Raw genomic sequence first — 20,592 nt, 5'->3', positions numbered from 1 at the left:
CCGCCCTGTGCGACTGGGTCCTGGACTTCCTGACGTGCCGCCCTCAGATGGTGAAGGGAGGCAACAACACCTCCACTATGCTGATCCTCAACACAGGGGCCCCACAAGGGTACGTGCTCAGCCCCCTCCTGTATTCCCTGTTCACCCATGACTGCGTGGCCATGCACGCCTCCAACTCAATCATCAAGTTTGCAGACGACACAACAGAGGTAGGCCTGATTACCAACAATGATGAGATAGCCTACAGGGAGGAGTTGAGGGCCCTGGCGGAGTGGTGCCAGGAAAATAACCTCTCTCTCAACGTCAACAAAATTAAGGAGCTAAGACAGCAGAGGGAGCACGCCCCTATCAACATTGACGTGGCCGCAGTGGAGAAGGTGAAAAGCTTCAAGTTCCTCTGCATACACCTCACTGACAATCTGAAAGGGTCCACCCACACAGACAGTGTGGTGAAGAAGGTGCAACAGCGCCTCTTCAACCTCAGGAGGCTGAAGAAATTCGGCTTGGCCACTAAGACCCTCACAAACCTTTACAGATGCACCTTTGAGAGCATCCTGTCAGGCTGTATCACCACCTGGTACGGCAACTGCACCGTCAGCAACCGCAGGGCTCTCCAGAGGGTGGTGCGGTCAGCCCAACGCATCACCGGGAGCACACTGCCTGCCCTTCAGGACATCTACAGCACCCGGTGTCACAGGAAGGCCAAGAAGATCATCAAGGACCTCAACCACCTGAGCCACAGCCAGTTTACCCCGCTATTATCCAGAAGGCGAGGTCAGTACAGGTGCATTAAAGCTGGGACCGAGAGACTGAAAAACAGCTTCCTTCTCAAGGCCATCAGACTGTTCAATAGCCATCAGTAGCCGGCCTCCGCCCAGTACCCTGCCCTGAACTTAGTCACTGTCACTAGCCAACTACCACCCGGTTACTCATCCCTGCGCCTTAGAGGCTGCTGCCCTATGTACAGTTGAAGTCGGAAGTTTACATACACTTAGGTTGGAGTCATTAAAACTTGTTTTTCAACCACTCCACACATTTCTTGTTAACAAACTATAGTTTTGGCAAGTCGGTTAGGACATCTACTTTGTGCATGACACAAGTAATTTTTCCAACAATTGTTTACAGACAGATTATTTCACTTATAATTCACTGTATCACAATTCCAGTGGGTCAGAAGTTTACATACACTAAGTTGACTGTGCCTTTGAAAAGCTTGGAAAATTCCAGAAAATGATGTCATGGCTTTAGAAGCTTCTGATAGGCTAATTTACATCATTTGAGTCAATTGGAGGTGTACCTGTCGATGTATGTCACGCCCTGGCCTTGAGAGGCCTGTTGTCTTTAGTTGGTTTGGTTAGAATTTCTATGTTTAGGATCTAGATGTGTAATTCTAGGTTTGGCCGGGTGTGATTCCCAATCAGAGGCAGCTGTCGCTCGTTGTCTCTGATTGGGGATCATACTTAAGTAGCCTGTTTGCCTACCTTAGTTGTGGGATCTTGTTCCGTGTTAGGCTTGTATGTGTTTAGCCTGAGGACTTCACGTTACGTTGTTTCTTGTTTTGTTTATGTTTATTGAGTTTAATAAACATGTTTGCATATCACGCTGCACCTTGGTCTGACCCGTCTCTCAACGATCATGACAATGTATTTCAAGGCCTACCTTCAAACGAAATCAAAAGAAATTAGCCAAGATCTCAGAAAAAATTGTACACCTCCACAAGTCTGGTTCATCCTTGGGAGCAATTTCCAAACGCCTGAAGGTACCACGTTCATCTCTACAAACAATAGTACGCAAGTATAAACACCATGGGACCACGCAGCCGTCATACCACTCAGGAAGGAGACGTTCTGTCTCCTAGAGATGAACGTACTTTGGTGCAAAAAGTGCAAATCAATCCCAGAACAACAGCAAAGGACCTTGTGAAGATGCTGGAGGAGACAGGTACAAAAGTATCTATATCCACAGTAAAACAAGTCCTATATCGACATAACCTGAAAGGCCACTCAGCAAGGAAGAAGCCACTGCTCCAAAACCGCCATAAAAAAGCCAGACTACGGTTTGCAACTGCACATGGGGACAAAGATTGTACTTTTTGGAGAAATGTCCTCTGGTCTGATGAAACAAAAATAGAACTGTTTGGCCATAATGACCATCGTTATGTTTGGAGGAAAAAGGGGGTAGCTTGCAGGCCGAAGAACACCATCCCAACCGTGAAGCACTGGGGTGGCAGCATCATGCTGTGGGGGTGCTTTGCTGCAGGAGGGACTGGTGCACTTCACAAAATAGATGGCATCATGAGGAAGGAAAATTATGTGGATATATTGAAGCAACATCTCAAGACATCAGTCAGGAAGTTAAAGCTTGGTCGCAAATGGGTCTCCCAAATGGACAATGACCCCAAGTATACATCCAAAGTTGTGGAAAAATGGCTTAAGGACAACAAAGTCAAGGTATTGGAGTGGCCATCACAAAGCCTTGGCCTCAATCCTATAGAAAATATATGGTCAGAATTGAAAAAGCGTGTGCGAGCAACGAGGCCTACAAACCTGACTCTGTTACACCTGCTCTGTCAGGAGGAATGGGTCAAAATTCACGCAACTTATTGTGCAAATCTTATGGAAAGCTACCCGAAACGTTTGACCCAACTTAAACAATTTAAAGGCAATGCCACCAAATACTAATTGAGTGTATGTAAACTCCTGACCCACTGGGAATGTGATGAAAGAAATAAAAGCTGAAATAATTCATTCTCTCTACTATTATTCTGACATTTCACATTCTGGTGATTCTAACTGACCTAAGTCAGGGAATTTTTACTAGGATTAAATGTCAGGAATTGTGAAAAACTGAGTTTAAATGTATTTGGCTAAGGTGTATGTAAACTTCCGACTTCAACTGTACATAGACATGGAACACTGGTCTCTTTAATAATGTTTACGTACTGTTTTACCCATTTCATATGTAATACTGTATTCTAGTCAAGGCCAGCCTATTAAACTATTGCTGTACATATACTATTCTATCCACGTATTCTTCACATATACTATATATTCTATTCACATACTGTCCATAATGTCTATACATCCCATCACACACATACTGTGTGTATATATATATATATATATATATATATATATATGAGGGGAAAAAAGTATTTGATCCCCTGCTGATTTTGTATGTTTGCCCACTGACAAAGAAATGATCAGTCTATAATTTTAATGGTAGGTTTATTTGAACAGTGAGAGACAGAATAACAAAACAAAAATCCAGAAAAACGCATGTCAAAAATGTAATAAATTGATTTGCATTTTAATGACGGAAATAAGTATCTGCAAAACATTACTTAGTACTTGGTGGCAAAACCCTTGTTGGCAATCACAGAGGTCAGACGTTTCTTGTAGTTGGCCACCAGGTTTGCACACATCTCAGGATGGATTTTGTCCGATGCCTCTTTGCAGATCTTCTCCAAGTCATTAAGGTTTCAAGGCTGACATTTGGCAACTCAAACCTTCAGCTCCCTCCACAGATTTTCTATGGGTTAAGGTCTGGAGACTGGCTAGGCCACTCCAGGACCTTAATGTGCTTCTTCTTGAGCCACTCCTTTGTTGCCTTGGCCGTGTGTTTTGGGTCAATGTCATGCTGGAATACCCATCCACAAACCATTTTCAATGCCCTGGCTGAGGGAAGGAGGTTCTCACCCAAGATTTGATGGTACATGGCCCCGTCCATCGTCCCTTTGATGCGGTGAAGTTGTCCTGTCCCCTTAGCAGAAAAACACCCCCAAAGCATAATGTTTCCACCTCCATGTTTGACGGTGGGGATGGTGTTCTTGGGGTCATAGGCAGCATTCCTCCTCCTCCAAAGACGGCGAGTTGAGTCGATGCCAAAGAGCTCCATTTTGGTCTCATCTGACCGCAACACTTTCACCCAGTTCTCCTCTGAATCATTCAGATGTTCATTGGCAAACTTCAGACGGGCCTGTATATGTGCTTTCTTGAGCAGGGGGACCTTGCGGGCACTGCAGGATTTTAGTCCTTCACGGCGTAGTGTGTTACCAATTGTTTTCTTGGTGACTATGGTCCCAGCTGCCTTGAGATCATTGACAAGATCCCCCGTGTAGTTCTGGGCTGATTCCTCACCGTTCTCATGATCATTGCAACTCCACGAGGTGAGATCTGGCATGGAGCCCCAGGCCAAGGGAGATTGACAGTTATTTTGTGTTTCTTCCATTTGCGAATAATCGCACCAACTGTTGTCACCTTCTCACCAAGCTGCTTGCCGATGGTCTTGTAGCCCATTCCAGCCTTGTGTAGGTCTACAATCTTGTCCCTGACATCCTTGGAGAGCTCTTTGGTCTTGGCCATGGTGGAGAGTTTGGAATCTGATTGAGATTGATTGCTTCTGTGGACAGGTGTCTTTTATACAGGTAACAAGCTGAGATTAGGAGCACTCCCTTTAAGAGTGTGCTCCTAGTCTCAGTTTGTTACCTGTATAAAAGACACCTGGGAGCCAGAAATCTTTCTGATTGAGAGGGTGATCAAATATTTTTTCCCTCATTAAAAAATGCAAATCAATTTATAAAATTTTTGACATGGGTTTTTCTGGATTTTGTTGTTATTCTGTCTCTCACTGTTCAAATAAACCTACCATTAAAATTATAGACTGATAATTTCTTTGTCAGTGGGCAAACGTACAAAATCAGCAGGGGATCAAATACTTTTTTCCCTCACTGTAATTGTGTGTGTGGGGTACAGAGATGAGGTAGTCGTTCAAAAATCATGTTAAACACTATTATTGCACACCGGACCCTGAACAGCTTCTACCAAGACATAAGACTGCTAAATAGTTATTTAAATTGTTAACGAACAGCTACCCGGACTATCTGCATTGACCCTTTTTGCACTAACTCTTTTGACTCATCACATACGCTGCTGCTACTGTTTATTATCTATCCTGTTGCCTAGTCACTTTACCCTTACCTACAGTATACGTACATATCTAAACACAATTACCTTGTACCCCTGGACATCGACTCGGTATTGGTACCCCATGTATATAGCCATCCCCTAGCATATTATCTAGGTTTTATTTTGGTCTTAAATCCCCTAAATGTAGGTTTTATTTTGGTCTTAAATCCCCTAGTATATCATCTAGGTTTTATTTAGGTCTCAAATCCCACAGGTAGCCCTTCCATTCACGTCTCAATCCCTCTGTTACCGTCTCCTCCTTCCTAACCGCTCCTCTCTCTCCTGTGGTCGTCCTGGAGCCCTGACGTTGCTATCATAGCCAGCTGTCCCTGACTGTGGCCTTTCTCCCTGCCTGCCTGCCTGCATGGTGGATGGACAAGTATTGAACAGAATGGAGAATAGGTCCTTATTGAGCGTTAGCATGAGTCACTCAGCCAGCGATCTGGTCTGCAGCGACAACACAGACAACCTGTCGCCCTGTTCCCTCGCCCGAATCTCATTGACCTACTTTCTGCTGTTCAATTTGTGATGACTCCACTTTCCCTAGGTGACGGCCATTGTGTGTGTGGGGGAGCTGTGTGTGTGGGGTGGTGGGGGGGTTCAAGTGTTTGCACTCGCTTTTCTGTAGTGATAGTACATGTGAGTGCAAAGGCGTTTGTTAGATTAGCTCTTGTTCTGAATTTTGAATCTATATTCTTTGTCATTTTGCCACAATAAGTTCAGTATGTTTTGCAAAATGGGTAACTTCAGTAGGTTGTGAAGCAAAACAGAGGACCAAAACAATTCCCAAGTAGTCACCAGCTATGAACGTTTGAACATCTTGGAGAAAAGTGAAGTTGTCCTGTCCCCTTAGCAGAAAAACACCCCCAAAGCATAATGTTTCCACCTCCATGTTTGACGGTGGGGATGGTGTTCTTGGGGTCATAGGCAGCATTCCTCCTCCTCCAAAGACGGCGAGTTGAGTCGATGCCAAAGAGCTCCATTTTGGTCTCATCTGACCGCAACACTTTCACCCAGTTCTCCTCTGAATCATTCAGATGTTCATTGGCAAACTTCAGACGGGCCTGTATATGTGCTTTCTTGAGCAGGGGGACCTTGCGGACGCTGCAGGATTTCAGTATTCCTCCTCCTCCAAACACGGCGAGTTGAGTTGATGCCAAAGAGCTCAATTTTGGTCTCATCTGACCCCAAGAACACCATCCCCACCGTCAAACATGGAGGTTTGGGGGTGTTTTTCTGCTAAGGGGACAGGACAACTTCACCGCATAAAGGGACGATGGACAGGGCCATATACCGTCAAATCTTGGGTGAGAACCTCCTTCCCTCAGCCAGGGCATTGAAAATGGGTCGTGGATGGGTATTCCAGCATGACAATGACCCAAAACACACGGCCAAGGCAACAAAGGAGTGGCTCAAGAAGAAGCACATTAAGGTCCTGGAGTGGCCTAGCCAGTCTCCAGACCTTAATCCCATAGAAAATCTGTGGAGGGAGCTGAAGGTTTGAGTTGCCAAACGTCAGCCTCGAAACATTAATGACTTGGAGAAGATCTGCAAAGAGGAGTGGGACAAAACCCCTCCTGAGATGTGTGCAAACCTGGTGGCCAACTACAAGAAACGTCTGACCTCTGTGATTGCCAACAAGGGTTTTGCCACCAAGTACTAAGTCATGTTTTGCAGATGGGTCAAATACTTATTTCCCTCATTAAAATGCAAATCAATTTATAACATTTTTGACATGCGTTTTTCTGGATTTTTTTGTTGTTATTCTTTCTCTCACTGTTCAAATAAACCTACCATTAAAATTATAGACTGATCATGTCTTTGTCAGTGGGCAAACATACAAAATCAGCAGGGGATCAAATACTTTTTTCCCTCACTGTATCTGTAAGGTCCCTCAGTCGAGCAGTGCATTTCAAACAGATTCAACCACAAAGACCAGGGAGGTTTACTAATGCCTTGCAAAGAAGAGCACCTATTGGTAGATGGGTAAAACAAATTAAGAAAGCAGACATTGAATATTCCTTGGAGCATGGTGAAGTTATTAATTACACTTTGGATTGTGTATCAATACATCCAGTCACTACAAAGATACAGGCATCCTTCCTAACTCAGTTGCCGGAGAGGAAGGAAACCGCTCTGGGATTTCACCATGAGGCCAATGGTTACTTTAAAACAGTTACAGAGTTGAATGGTTGTGATAGCAGAAAACTGAGGATGGATCATCAACATTGTAGTTACTCCATAATACTAACCTAATTGACAGTGTGAAAAGAAGGAAGACTGTACAGAATACAAATATTCCAAAACATGCATCCTGTTTGCAACAAGGTACTAAAGTAATACTGCAAAAACTGCAGAGGAAAACCTGGTTCAGTCTGCTTTCCACCAGACACTGGGAGAGGAATTCACCTTTCAGCAGGACAATAACCTAAAACACAAGGCCAAATCTACACTGGAGTTGCTTACCAAGAAGACAGTGAATGTTCCTGAGTGGCCGAGTTACTTTTTAAAACTTAAATCTACTTTAAAATCTATGGCAAGACCTGAAGATGGTTGTCTATCAATGATCAAGAACCATTTGACAGAGCTCGAAACATTTTGAAAATAATAATGGGCAAATGTTGCACAATCCAGGTGTGGAAAGCTCTTAGAAACTTATCCAGAAAGATTCATAGCTGTAATCGCTGCCAAAGGTGCTTCTACAAAGTATTCACTCAGGGGTGTGAATACTTACGTAAATTAGATATTTCTGTATTTCCTTTTCAATAAATTTGCAAACATTTCTAAAAACATGTTTTCACTTTTCATTATGGGGTATTGTGTGTATATGGGTGAGAGAAAAAAAGCAATTTAATCAATTTTGAATTCAGGCTGTAACACAACAAAATGTGGAATAAGTCTTTCTGAAGGCACTTCGGAAGGTATTCAGACCCCTTGACTTTTTCCACATTTTGTTACGTTACAGCCTTATTCTAACATGGATTAAATACATAAAATCCTCAGCAATCTACACACAATACCCCATAATGACAAAGCGAAAACAGGTTTTTAGAAATGTTTGCAAATGTATTAAAAATAAAAAACAGAAATACCTTATTTACATAAGTATTCAGACCCTTTGCTATGAGACTCAAAATTGAGCTCAGGTGCATCCTGTTTCCATTGATCATCCTTAAGATGTTTCTACAACTTGATTGGTGTCCACCTGTGGTAAATTCTATTGATTGGACATGATTTGGAAAGGCACACACAGTTGACAGTGCACGTCAGAGCAAAAACTAAGCCATGAGGTCGAAGGAATTGTCCGTAGAGCTCAGAGACAAGATTGTGTCGAGGCACAGATCTAGGGAAAGGTACGAAAAATGTCTGCAGCATTGAAAGTACCCAAGAACACAGTGGCCTCCATCATTCTTAAATGGAAGAAGTTTGGAACTACCAAGACTCTTCCTAGAGCTGGCCGCCCGGCCAAACTGAGCAATCGGGGGAGAAGGGCCTTGGTCAGGAAGGTAACCAAGAACCCGATGGTCACGCTGACAGAGCTCTAGAGTTCCTCTGTGGAGATGGGAGAACTTTCCAGAAGGACAACCATCTCTGCAGTACTCCACCAATCAGGCCTTTATGGTAGAGTGGCCAGACGGAAGCCACTCCTCAGTAAAAGGCACATGACAGCCTGCTTGGAGTTTGCCAAAAGGCACCTAAAGACTCTCAGAAACATTATTAGAAACAAGATTCTCTGGTCTGATGAAATCAAGATTGAACTCTTTGGCCTGAATGCCAAGCGTCACGTCTAGAGGAAACCTGGCACCATCCCCATGGAGAAGCATGGTGGTTGCAGCATCATGCTGTGGGGATGTTTTTCAGCGGCACGGACTGGGAGACTAGTCAGGATTGACAAAGATGAATGGAGCAAAGTACAGAGAGATCCTTGATGAAAACCTGCTCCAGAGCGCTCAGGACCTCAGACTGGGGCGAAGGTTCACTTTCCAACAGGACAATGACCCTAAGCACACAGCCAAGACAACGCAGGAGTGGCTTCGGGACAAGTCTCTGAATGTCCTTGAGAGGCCCAGCCAGAGCCCAGACTTGAACCCAATCGAACATATTTGGAGAGGCCTGTAAATAGTGACGCTCCCCATCCAACCTGACAGAGTTTGAGAGGATCTGCAGAGAAGAATGGAAGAAACTCCCCAAATACAGGTGTGCCAAGCTTTCTGCGTCATACCCAAGAAGACTCGATGATGTAATCGCTGGCAAAGGTGCTTCAACAAAGTACTGAGGAAAGGGTCTGAATACTTATGTAAATGTAGTATTTCCGTTTTTTCTTTTTAATAAATTAGCAAATATTTCTAAAAACCTGTTTTTGCTTTGTCATTATGGGGTATTGTGTGTAGATTGATGAATAAGGCTGTAACGTAACAAAATGTGGAAAAAGTGAAGGGGTCTGAATATCCTTCCTGCAGAGTCAGGGAGGATATTAGGAGTGGGAGGGAAAAGGAGAGAGAGGAGAAGGAGGTGTGAAGGATGTTATACGGTGATGATGGCGAGAGTGTATTTGGGGTTGACAAACACAGGTGGACGGTTTCCAGGTGCTGGTGAATGAGGGAGAGCCAGATGTATATGGAGAGCAGGTAAAGTGATAAGGCCTACTCGTGACAATACTGCATCAGTCTCAATGTATCTGCTCATCTCCTTCAGGTCATGGGATGTAGGGATGGACGGAGGTAGAGTAAGTGGATGTGTGTGTGTTTGTGAGGAGGGGGGGGGGGGGGGGTGCAGTTGGGTGTGTGTGTGTGGAGGGGCACCATGCACCTGTTAAGAATGATCCTAGGAGATGCCTGTTATGAAGCTTCATAACTGTAGAACGGTCATGTCACGTTATGAAATGAATGAACATGCAGTAATGCAATATATGCAGTACTGTATCAGTCTGCATCATTGATGCAATGGTACAGTGCTATAGGTTGTGTGACTAAACAGCCTTTCGAATCCAGTATCTGACCACTGAGCTACATGTGCACCTCACGTGCATGTGGGGGTCACCAGTTCATATATGAGTGGCCGGCACACCTCATGGTCCGACTGTAGCACTTTCATCACTGGAGGGGGGGGGTTGCTGGAACGGCACATGGGCGATACTACTGCCTAGCAGCTCAATCCATTTGAAAATGGAGGGAAAGAGAGGGAGTGCAGGGGGAGAAGTAAGGAAGAAAGGGAACTACAGGAAAGAAGGATAATAGTTTGTAGCGATAGGCTACTCTCTCCTGCTGTGTCTGCCCAGCAACAGCGCCAAGCCACTCACCAGTGGTTTGGTCACTGTTGTCATGGAGACCAAACACACATACAAACACACAGTTTTCCGCTCTTGAAGGAGAAGTGATTCGAAACTCGTAAACAGTAATACACGGAGAGTGACGTTTGACATGTGCCCGTCATCATTCACCAGCTCCTAAATGTACATCTAATCGAGTCTTTATTTATAAAGATTAGAAGCAATTCCCTCAAGGTTTTGAATCCCTATGTTTAATCATCTACCGAAATGCAAATTGTTTCTTTCCTGCAGGTAGAGTTTTTTGTGTCCTGCACGGACACTCTGAAATAACATCCTAATGACAGGAGAACAAACCGTTTATCGCATCATCAAACTAATTCCATCTAATGAGAGTACAGGACAGTGTGCAGGAACGAACGACAGCGGAAAGAGCAAGAGCAGAGACTATGTTGTATTTTAGGCTGAGAGTGCAGGCTGATTTGGAGCTGCAGTCTAGGTTACCAACTGAGCCCTAGTACACACGGAGACCTCCATTAGGGGTAATTTTGGCCTTCCTGCTCTGGCTCTTGAGTGGAGAAGATGTTGCTTCCTGTACAATTTTCATACATTTACATCTGATTCAATTAGCAGATGCTCTTATCCAGCGACTTACAGTAGTGAGTGCATACATTTTCATACTGGTCCCCCGTGGGAATCAAACCGACAATCCTGCCTTTGCAAGCGCCATGCTCTACCAACTGAGCTACACAGGACTACACCTGGGGCTGCATAGCAAATGGCCCAGGAACACAAGGACAATGCTTGAGGGCCAGTCAGCCCTTCTCCCATCAAGAGGAAAGAAATGTCTCTCTCACCTGGTTAATGCCTTGTAACTTAAGCTTATACCTTGTATGTGAAGCATTCATTTTACAATGTCATTAAATTGGTATTACAAGCATACCAATGCCATTAAATACTTGCATTTAGTAGTCAACTCTCAGCCCTTTCTTGATAGCCTATTTCTGTAACTCAACAATAGTCCTGCTTGCATATTGCTAACTCATCTTTATGGAGTCAGATAAACGTTTGAATACACTTTGTTCATATTAATTCCATAGTCTTATTACAGATTGCAAGTGAGATATATACACTTTATATACAAAATGTATGTGGACGGCCCTTCAAATTAGTGGATTCGGCTATTTCAGCCACACCTGTTGCTAACAGGTGTATCAAATCAAATCAAACAACGGCTCAGCCACGAAGTGGTAGGCCACACAAGCTCACAGAACGGGACCGCTGAGTGCTGAAGCGCGTAAAAAACGTCTGTCCTCAGTTGTAACACCCACTGCCGAGTTCCAAACTGCTTCTGGAAGCAACGTCAGCACAATAACTCTTTGTCAGAAGCTTAATGAAATGGGTTTCCATGACCGAGCAGCCTAAGCCTCAAGCCTAAGATCACCATGCGCAATGCCAAGCGTCGGCTGGAGTGGTGTAAAGATCGCCGCCATTGGACTCTGGAGCAGTGGAAATGCGTTCTCTGGAGTGATGAATCATGCTTCACCACCTGGCAGTCCGACGGACTAATCTGAGTTTGGCAGATGCCAGGAGAACGCTACCTGCCCCAAAGGATAGTGCCAACTGTAAAGTTTGGTGGAGGAGGAATACTGGTCTGGAGCTGTTTTTCATGGTTCAGGCTAGGCCCCTTAGATCCAGGGAAGGGAAATCTTAACGCTACAGCATACAATGACATTCTAGTCGATTCTGTGCTTCCAACGTTGTGGCAACAGTTTGGGGAAGGTCCGTTCCTGTATCAGCATGACAATAATAATAATAATAATAATAATAATAATATAATAATTTGCCATTTAGCAGACGCTTTTATCCAAAGCGACTTACAGTCATGTGTGCATACATTTTTACGTATGGGTGGTCCCGGGGATCGAACCCACTATCCTGGCGTTACATGCGCCATGCTCTACCAATTGAGCTACAGAGGACCACAATGCCCCCGTGCACAAAGTGAGGTCCATACAGAAATGGTTCGTCAAGATCGGTGTGGAAGAACTAGACTGCCCTGCACAGAGCCCTGACCTCAACCCCATCGAACACCTTTGGGATGAATTGGAAAGCCGACTGCGAGCCAGGCCTAATCGCCCAAAATCAGTGCCCGAGCTCACTAATGCTCTTGTGGCTGAATGGAAGCAAGTCCCCGCAGCAATGTTCCAACATCTAGTGGAACGCTTTCCCAGAAGAGTGGAGGCTGTTAGAGCAGCAAAGGGGGGACCAACTCCATACTAATGCCCATGATTTTGGAATGAGATGTTCAGGTGTCCACATACTTCTGATCATGTAGTGTATATTATACATATATGATGAATATTACTTCACTACAAAGTGAAGTGCTGTCATTATGTCTGGCCAATCAGACAGTGTCAGTGAGTTTGGGATAGACAGGCTGAGACAGGAGAATTATGGGTGTTCAGCTAGCCACAAACAAACCAACGCACACACCTAGCACGCACACGCACAGATAAACATATACTCAAATTCTCTCTCTCTCTGTCTCTCTCTCTCTCTCTCTCTGTCTCTCTCTCTCTCTCTATCTCTCTCTCTCTCTCTATCTCTCTCTCTCTCTCTCTCAAACACATGCACACACACAAAAATACTTACATGAGTGCGATACCCAGGTAGTTGGCAGTGCTGCCCCAGTACATAGGGTTCTCAGTTACATTAAAGGGGAAACCTGTCACCTTCTTTTCCATCAGGATCCCAAAATAGTCACCTGGAAGAAACACACATACATAACAAGATATTCAATACATCTCACTACAGGTGACTAGATACATTACCCACCCCTACCCTCACAAGGCACACTGCATTAATGTCATTATGTCCAAGAGAAGTGATCATTCATTTATAAAAAAAATCTGGGGGGGAGGGGAGTGTAGATCAGCTTTAATATTGCAGATAGATAGTGGCTTCTATCAATCTAATTGTCTGCATAATTTCCAATCCCCCATATACACTGAACAAAAATATAAACGCAACATGTAAAGTGTTGGTCCCATGTTTCATGAGCTGAAAAAAGATACCAAAAAGTTTGCGCACAAATTTGTTACATTCCTGTTAGTGAGCATTTCTGCTTTGCCAAGATAATCCATCCACCTGACAGGTGTGGCATATCAAGAAGTTGATTAAACAACCGTATCATTACACAGGTGCACCTTGTGCTGGGGACAATAAAAAGCCACTATAAAATGTGCAGTTTTGTCACGCAACACAATGCCACAGACGTCTCAAGTTTTGAAGGAGTGTGCAATTGGCATGCTGACTGCAGGAATGTCCACCAGAGCTGTTGCCAGAGAATTGAATGTTCATTTCTCTACCATAAGCCGCCTCCAATGTCGTTTTAGAGAATTTGGCAGTAGGTCCAACCGGCATCACAACTGCAGACCACGTGAAACCACCCCAGCCCAGGACCTCCACATCCGGCTTCTTCACCTGCGGGAACGTACGAGACCAGCCACCTGGACAGCTGATGAAACTGAGGAGTATTTCTGTAATATAGTCCTTTTGTGGGGGAAAACTCATTCCAATTGGCTGGGCCTGGCTCCTCAGTGGGTGGGCCAGGCTCCCAAGTGGGTGGGTCTATGCCCTCCCAGGCCCACCCAAGGCTGCGCCCTTGCCCAGTCATGTGAAATCCATAGATTAGGGACTAATTAATTTATTTGAATTGACTGATTTCCTTATATGAACTTCAACTAAGTAAAACATTGAAATTGTTGCATGTAGCGTTTATATTTTTGTTCAGTATTTTTTTTGTAAATATATTTTGTACAAATATATTATTTTAAATACTGTATATATATATTTTTAAAATATATGTTCCTTCTTTATTATTTTCCACTAACCCTACCACCCTTCCCCTAATTGGAGTAAACAAATTAAATATATGTTCCTTCTTTATTATTTTCCACTAACCCTACCACTCCTCCCCTAATTGGAGTAAACTAATTAAATATATGTTCCTTCTTTGTTATTTTCCACTAACCCTACCACCCCTCCCCTAATTGGAGTAAACTAATTAAATATATGTTCCTTCTTTATTATTTTCCACTAACCCTACCACCCCTCCCCTAATTGGAGTAAACTAATGGACAACAATACTTAGGTTTCTACTTATAAATACTATATACATTTTTTGTTTGTTTTTAGTCCCAGCCTTCAGCTACACTCAACCCCTCCCTTCTATCTCTGAAATTTTGATTTCTAGCTGCCATACACGTATTTTCCACTGGGCTGTTTCACAAAAGTTCTGAACCTTTCTTTTCTCATAGTTTCTACAGATTGTAAATTAAAGATAAATATTTTTGCTAAGAGTAGTATTATATTATTGATCGATTGACTATGACTTTTCAAATCACCCAACAGTGCTTTTTGCAGAGTTAGCTACAAATAAATGTTTAATAATTTTTTGCCATTACTGAACCTGCGACCAAAAACAAGCTACATATGGGCAGTACCAAAACAAGTGATCTAATGATTCTGTCTCTTTTCAGCAAAATCTGCAGAGGTTGGTGGTTGTATCCCCTGTATATACAGTGGGGAGAACAAGTATTTGATACACTGCCGATTTTGCAGGTTTTCCTACTTACAAAGCATGTAGAGGTCTGTAATTTTTATCATAGGTACACTTCAACTGTGAGAGACGGAATCTAAAACAAAAATCCAGAAAATCACATTGTATGATTTTTAAGTAATACATTTACATTTTATTGCATGACATAAGTATTTGATCACCTAACAACCAGTAAGAAATCCAGCTCTCACAGACCTGTTAGTTTTTCTTTAAGAAGCCCTCCTGTTCTCCACTCATTACCTGTATTAACTGCACCTGTTTGAACTCGTTACCTGTATAAAAGACACCTGTCCACACACTCAACCAAACAGACTCCAACCTCTCCACAATGGCCAAGACCAGAGAGCTGTGTAAGGACATCAGGGATAAAATTGTAGACCTGCACAAGGCTGGGATGGGCTACAGGACAATAGGCAAGCAGCTTGGTGAGAAGGCAATAACTGTTGGCACAATTATTAGAAAATGGAAGAAGTTCAAGATGACGGGCAATCACCCTCGGTCTGGGGCTCCATTCAAGATCTCACCTCGTGGGGCATCAATGATCATGAGGAAGGTGAGGGATCAGCCCAGAACTACACAGCAGGACCTGGTCAATGACCTGAAGAGTGCTGGGACCACAGTCTCAAAGAAAACCATTAGTAACACACTACGCCGTCATGGATTAAAATCCTGCAGCACACGCAAGGTCCCCCTGCTCAAGCCAGCGCATGTCCAGGCCCGTCTGAAGTTTGCCAATGACCATCTGGATGATCCCGAGGAGGAATGGGAGAAGGTCATGTGGTCTGATGAGACAAAAATAGAGCTTTTTAGTCTAAACTCCACTCGCCGTGTTTGGAGGAAGAAGAAGGATGAGTACAACCCCAAGAACCCCATCCCAACCGTGAAGCATGGATGTGGAAACATCATTCTTTGGGGATGCTTTTCTGCAAAGGGGACAGGACGACTGCACCGTATTTTTGGGGCGTATTTTTGGGGCGTATTTTTTTGCACCGTATTGAGGGGAGGATGGATGGGGCCATGTATCGCGAGATCTTGGCCAACAACCTCCTTCCCTCAGTAAGAGCATTGAAGATGGGTCGTGGCAGGGTCTTCCAGCATGACAACGACTTGAAACACACAGCCAGGGCAACTAAGGAGTGGCTCCGTAAAAATAATCTCAAGGTCCTGGAGTGGCCTAGCCAGTCTCCAGACCTGAACCCAATAGAAAATCTTTGGAGGGAGCTGAAAGTCCGTATTGCCCAGCGACAGCCCCGAAACCTGAAGGATCTGGAGAAGGTCTGTATGGAGTGGGCCAAAATCCCTGCTGCAGTGTGTGCAAACCTGGTCAAGACCTACAGGAAACATATGATCTCTGTAATTGCAAACAAAGGTTTCTGTACCAAATATTAAGTTCTGCTTTTCTGATGTATCAAATACTTATGTCATGCAATAAAATGCAAATTAATTACTTAAAAATCATACATTTTGATTTTCTGGATTTTTGTTTTAGATTCCGTCTCTCACAGTTGAAGTGTACCTATGATAAAAATTACAGACCTCTACATGCTTTGTAAGTAGGAAAACCTGCAAAATCGGCAGTGTATCAAATACTTGTTCTCCCCACTGTATGTCTCACATGCAGTTAACAAAAATATATGGAAATGTCTGCTCTATCCAAAGTTACAACCAACTGATTGCAGCATTACCACAAAAATGGAGGAGGCAAGTGGAAAGGGGAGAAGGTTAGATTCCGTCTCTCACAGTTGAAGTGTACTTATGATAAAAATTACAGACCTCTACATGCTTTGTAAGTAGGAAAACCTGCAAAATCGGCAGTGTATCAAATACTTGTTCTCCCCACTGTAACTCCACAAGTTCTATTTATATAATTTACAAAGATTATACAGTTTTTAAAAAAATATCATCAATTTGTATATTTGAGTTTAACCATAATATTTGTTCTAATATTTATTCTGTCTTTTCGGGTGGATTAAACTGAAATTGCAACCAGCTGTCTATGGCTTGTTTTAAAAATAGCTATATTTTGTAGAGAGGTTGTAATCTGAATGAAGGGAAAAAGGCCATTCTTGAACACCGGGTGAGCCATCCTTGCTAATCTGCTAGAGAACCAGTTCGGATTTAAGTATAGTTTTTGTATGACTGAAACCTTTAGTGAGAGGTCCAATGCATGAATACTTAATATTTTATGCCCTCCGAATTCATATTAATTATATAAATAGGCCAGTTTAATTTTGTCTGGTTTGGGTTCCAAAGAAAGTGGAATATTTATTTGCTCATATACAGTGGGGGAAAAGTATTTAGTCAGCCACCAATTGTGCAAGTTCTCCCACTTAAAAAGATGAGAGAGGCCTGTAATTTTCATCATAGGTACACGTCAACTATGACAGACAAAATGAGAAGAAAAAAATCCAGAAAATATGAATTTTTTATGAATTTATTTGCAAATTATGGTGGAAAATAAGTATTTGGTCAATAACAAAAGTTTCTCAATACTTTGTTATATACCCTTTGTTGGCAATGACACAGGTCAAACGTTTTCTGTAAGTCTTCACAAGGTTTTCACACACTGTTGCTGGTATTTTGGCCCATTCCTCCATGCAGATCTCCTCTAGAGCAGTGATGTTTTGGGGCTGTCGCTGGGCAACACGGACTTTCAACTCCCTCCAAAGATTTTCTATGGGGTTGAGATCTGGAGACTGGCTAGGCCACTCCAGGACCTTGAAATGCTTCTTACGAAGCCACTCCTTCGTTGCCCGGGCGGTGTGTTTGGGATCATTGTCATGCTGAAAGACCCAGCCACGTTTCATCTTCAATGCCCTTGCTGATGGAAGGAGGTTTTCACTCAAAATCTCACGATACATGGCCCCATTCATTCTTTCCTTTACACGGATCAGTCGTCCTGGTCCCTTTGCAGAAAAACAGCCCCAACGCAAGATATTTCCACCCCCATGCTTCACAGTAGGTATGGTGTTCTTTGGACGCAACTCAGCATTCTTTGTCCTCTAAACAGTTTTTTACCAAAAAGTTATATTTTGGTTTCATCTGACCATATGACATTCTCCCAATCCTCTTCTGGATCATCCAAATGCACTCTAGCAAACTTCAGACGGGCCTGGACATGTACTGGCTTAAGCAGGGGGACACGTCTGGCACTGTAGGATTTGAGTCCCTGGCGGCGTAGTGTGTTACTGATGGTAGGCTTTGTTACTTTGGTCCCAGCTCTCTGCAGGTCATTCACTAGGTCCCCCCGTGTGGTTCTGGGATTTTTGCTCACCGTTCTTGTGATAATTTTGACCCCACGGGGTGAGATCTTGCGTGGAGCCCCAGATCGAGGGAGATTATCAGTGGTCTTGTATGTCTTCCATTTCCTAATAATTGCTCCCACAGTTGATTTCTTCAAACCAAGCTGCTTATCTATTGCAGATGCAGTCTTCCCAGCCTGGTGCAGGTCTACAATTTTGTTTCTGGTGTCCTTTGACAGCTCTTTGGTCTTGGCCATAGTGGAGTTTGGAGTGTGACTGTTTGAGGTTGTGGACAGGTGTCTTTTATACTGATAACAAGTTCAAACAGGTGCCATTAATACAGGTAACGAGTGGAGGACAGAGGAGCCTCTTAAAGAAGAAGTTACAGGTCTGTGAGAGCCAGAAATCTTGCTTGTTTGTAGGTGACCAAATACTTATTTTCCACCATAATTTGCAAATAAATTCATTAAAAAGTGATCATTGACACAGGTACATATATTTTATGAACATAACAGTAGAGTATATGTCGACATTTCTATCAGGGTGCTAATGGCTAAAGATTTTGGCTAGGTGGATGGTTGTAGATGGAGGCAGGTGGAGGGAATGTAGGAGTGAGGCTGGTGGCAGGAGTCTCTGATCTGGGGCATATCTCAGTGAGCACCTGGCTGCCGACTGCATAACCTGCCAGTGGGAGCTCTCCCACCATACACAGACTACACAAAAATACACTATTGTGGTTGGTTTTGGGAACATCTCTGAATTGTTGCATCAGGGTGCAGAGGGGTATACTATGAAGCTAGCTAGATCTGTTCAGGATTTTCTAAAGCTAGCCAGCTTCACATTCCAACTCAGGCTTCATCCATGTTACGAAGGTGGATATTGATCCTGCACCTCCCGCGAACTCCAACCAGTGTTGCAGCTGTATAGCACAACGAGTTGAACGTCAAACTCTTCATTGAGACAATGCTGGAACAGCAATCTAGGGGCAAATAAGTTACATATTTTAATTTTTTCCTAAATCAAAATGAAAGACAAATTATCCTGAAAATTCAGGCTATGGTGGTTAATAAGCTATTATAAACTGGGTGGTTCGAGCCCTGCATGCTGATTGGCTTAAAGATGTGGTATATCAGACCAGATACTGTACCATGGGTATGACAAAACATTTATTTTTACTGCTCTAATTACGTTAATGGTGTCTTATCAACGAACAGGCACCCTTTTTTCCAATCAGATTGATCAAATAATGGTCATACAAAAATGCCATTGCTAAATCTGCAGTTTGATATGTATTTTAATATTAATATTTTTAACACAAAATAACATTTGATTAATAAAATATTGAAATCAGTTGTCTTCCTCAAATGAAAGGGATGATGATGTAATTTTTGCGAGAGGGAGAGAATCTGATTTCTGGCTAAAAGGTGAGCCACCTTCGTGGCAACAGTTATCCCGAGTTGAACTCTGAATTTAGTTTACCTCGCCAACTCCTCTATTCCGCTTTGTAGTATACCCCCCAGCTGTTTGGTAGGTGAAAGGTGGAGGATGGAAGTTAAGCTAAAGTAAGGTGTAGGCTGAGGCATAGCTCAGTGTAACTGGAGAACCTGCACGGCTTCGACTGCAGTGTGAGTTCTTTCCCATACAAACATCTCTCTTTCTCGCTCTCTCAAAGCAAAACACACAAATTGAACTTTTCTAATTCACAGAGATGGCCATTTTCATTTTCTCTTTAAATGGCAAACATAAGAAGAGGCAAGTAAATACATTTTTTTTATACAATGGGTTACATTATGTAGTCTGTTAAATGGCAAAGTGTGATAGACTTACATCAACAAATCTTTGCTGAATAGAAACCTGGCTTTTTGGGCGTCATAACAAAACCATGGTAAGCTACATTTACTGTCCTTGCATCACTTTAAAAGAGAATTATCTTTTTCAATTTGGTTAGGAAACTTCAAACCCGGATTTGTTGACAAATGACCAAAGCCACTGAAGGAGGGCTTCTTTACAGTACACTCAATTATTTAGGGACCTCAAGCCCCCCCACCAAACTCATGTGCCTCTGCTTCATGTATTCTTTGAGTCTTGGAAATAACGGTCTCTGACATTCAAAAAAACAATGACACTCAGCATTCACATGATGGTTACAGGTGAAACATATACAGATGTTGAGATGTTTCTACAACTTGACTGGAGTCCACCTGTGGTAAATTCAATTGATTGGACATGATTTGGAAAGGCACACACCGGTCTATATAAGGTCCCACAGTTGACAGTGCATGTCAGAGCAAAAACCAAGCCATGAGATTGAAGGAATTGACCGTAGAGCTCTGAGACAGGATTGTGTCGAGGCACAGATCTGGGGAAGGGTACCAAAAAATGTCTGCAGCATAGAAGGTCCCCAAGAACACAGTGGCCTCCATTATTCTTAAACGGAAGAAGTTTGGAACCACCAAGACTCTTCCTAGAGCTAGCCGCACAGCCAAACTGAGC

General features: G+C 43.2%; 1 protein-coding gene across 4 annotated transcripts in view; it reads right to left on the bottom strand.

Annotated features, from left to right (window-relative positions):
• The window catches only part of pemt (phosphatidylethanolamine N-methyltransferase), a 99,835-nt gene that overhangs the window by 17,954 nt on the left and 61,289 nt on the right, over positions 1-20,592 (bottom strand). For all 4 annotated transcript variants that reach the window (XM_084154756.1, XM_084154759.1, XM_084154758.1 and 1 more), the window contains one exon: positions 12,889-13,000. In XM_084154756.1, the coding sequence (XP_084010882.1) occupies positions 12,889-13,000 (112 nt within the window). The remainder of the gene's footprint in view (positions 1-12,888; positions 13,001-20,592) is intronic.

This window comes from Coregonus lavaretus (assembly GCF_964263955.1).
Source record: "Coregonus lavaretus genome assembly, chromosome: 1".
Classification (NCBI taxonomy): Eukaryota; Metazoa; Chordata; class Actinopteri; order Salmoniformes; family Salmonidae; genus Coregonus; species Coregonus lavaretus.
Note: the sequence above shows the minus strand (reverse complement) of the source record. Positions and strands in the feature narration are given on the sequence as shown.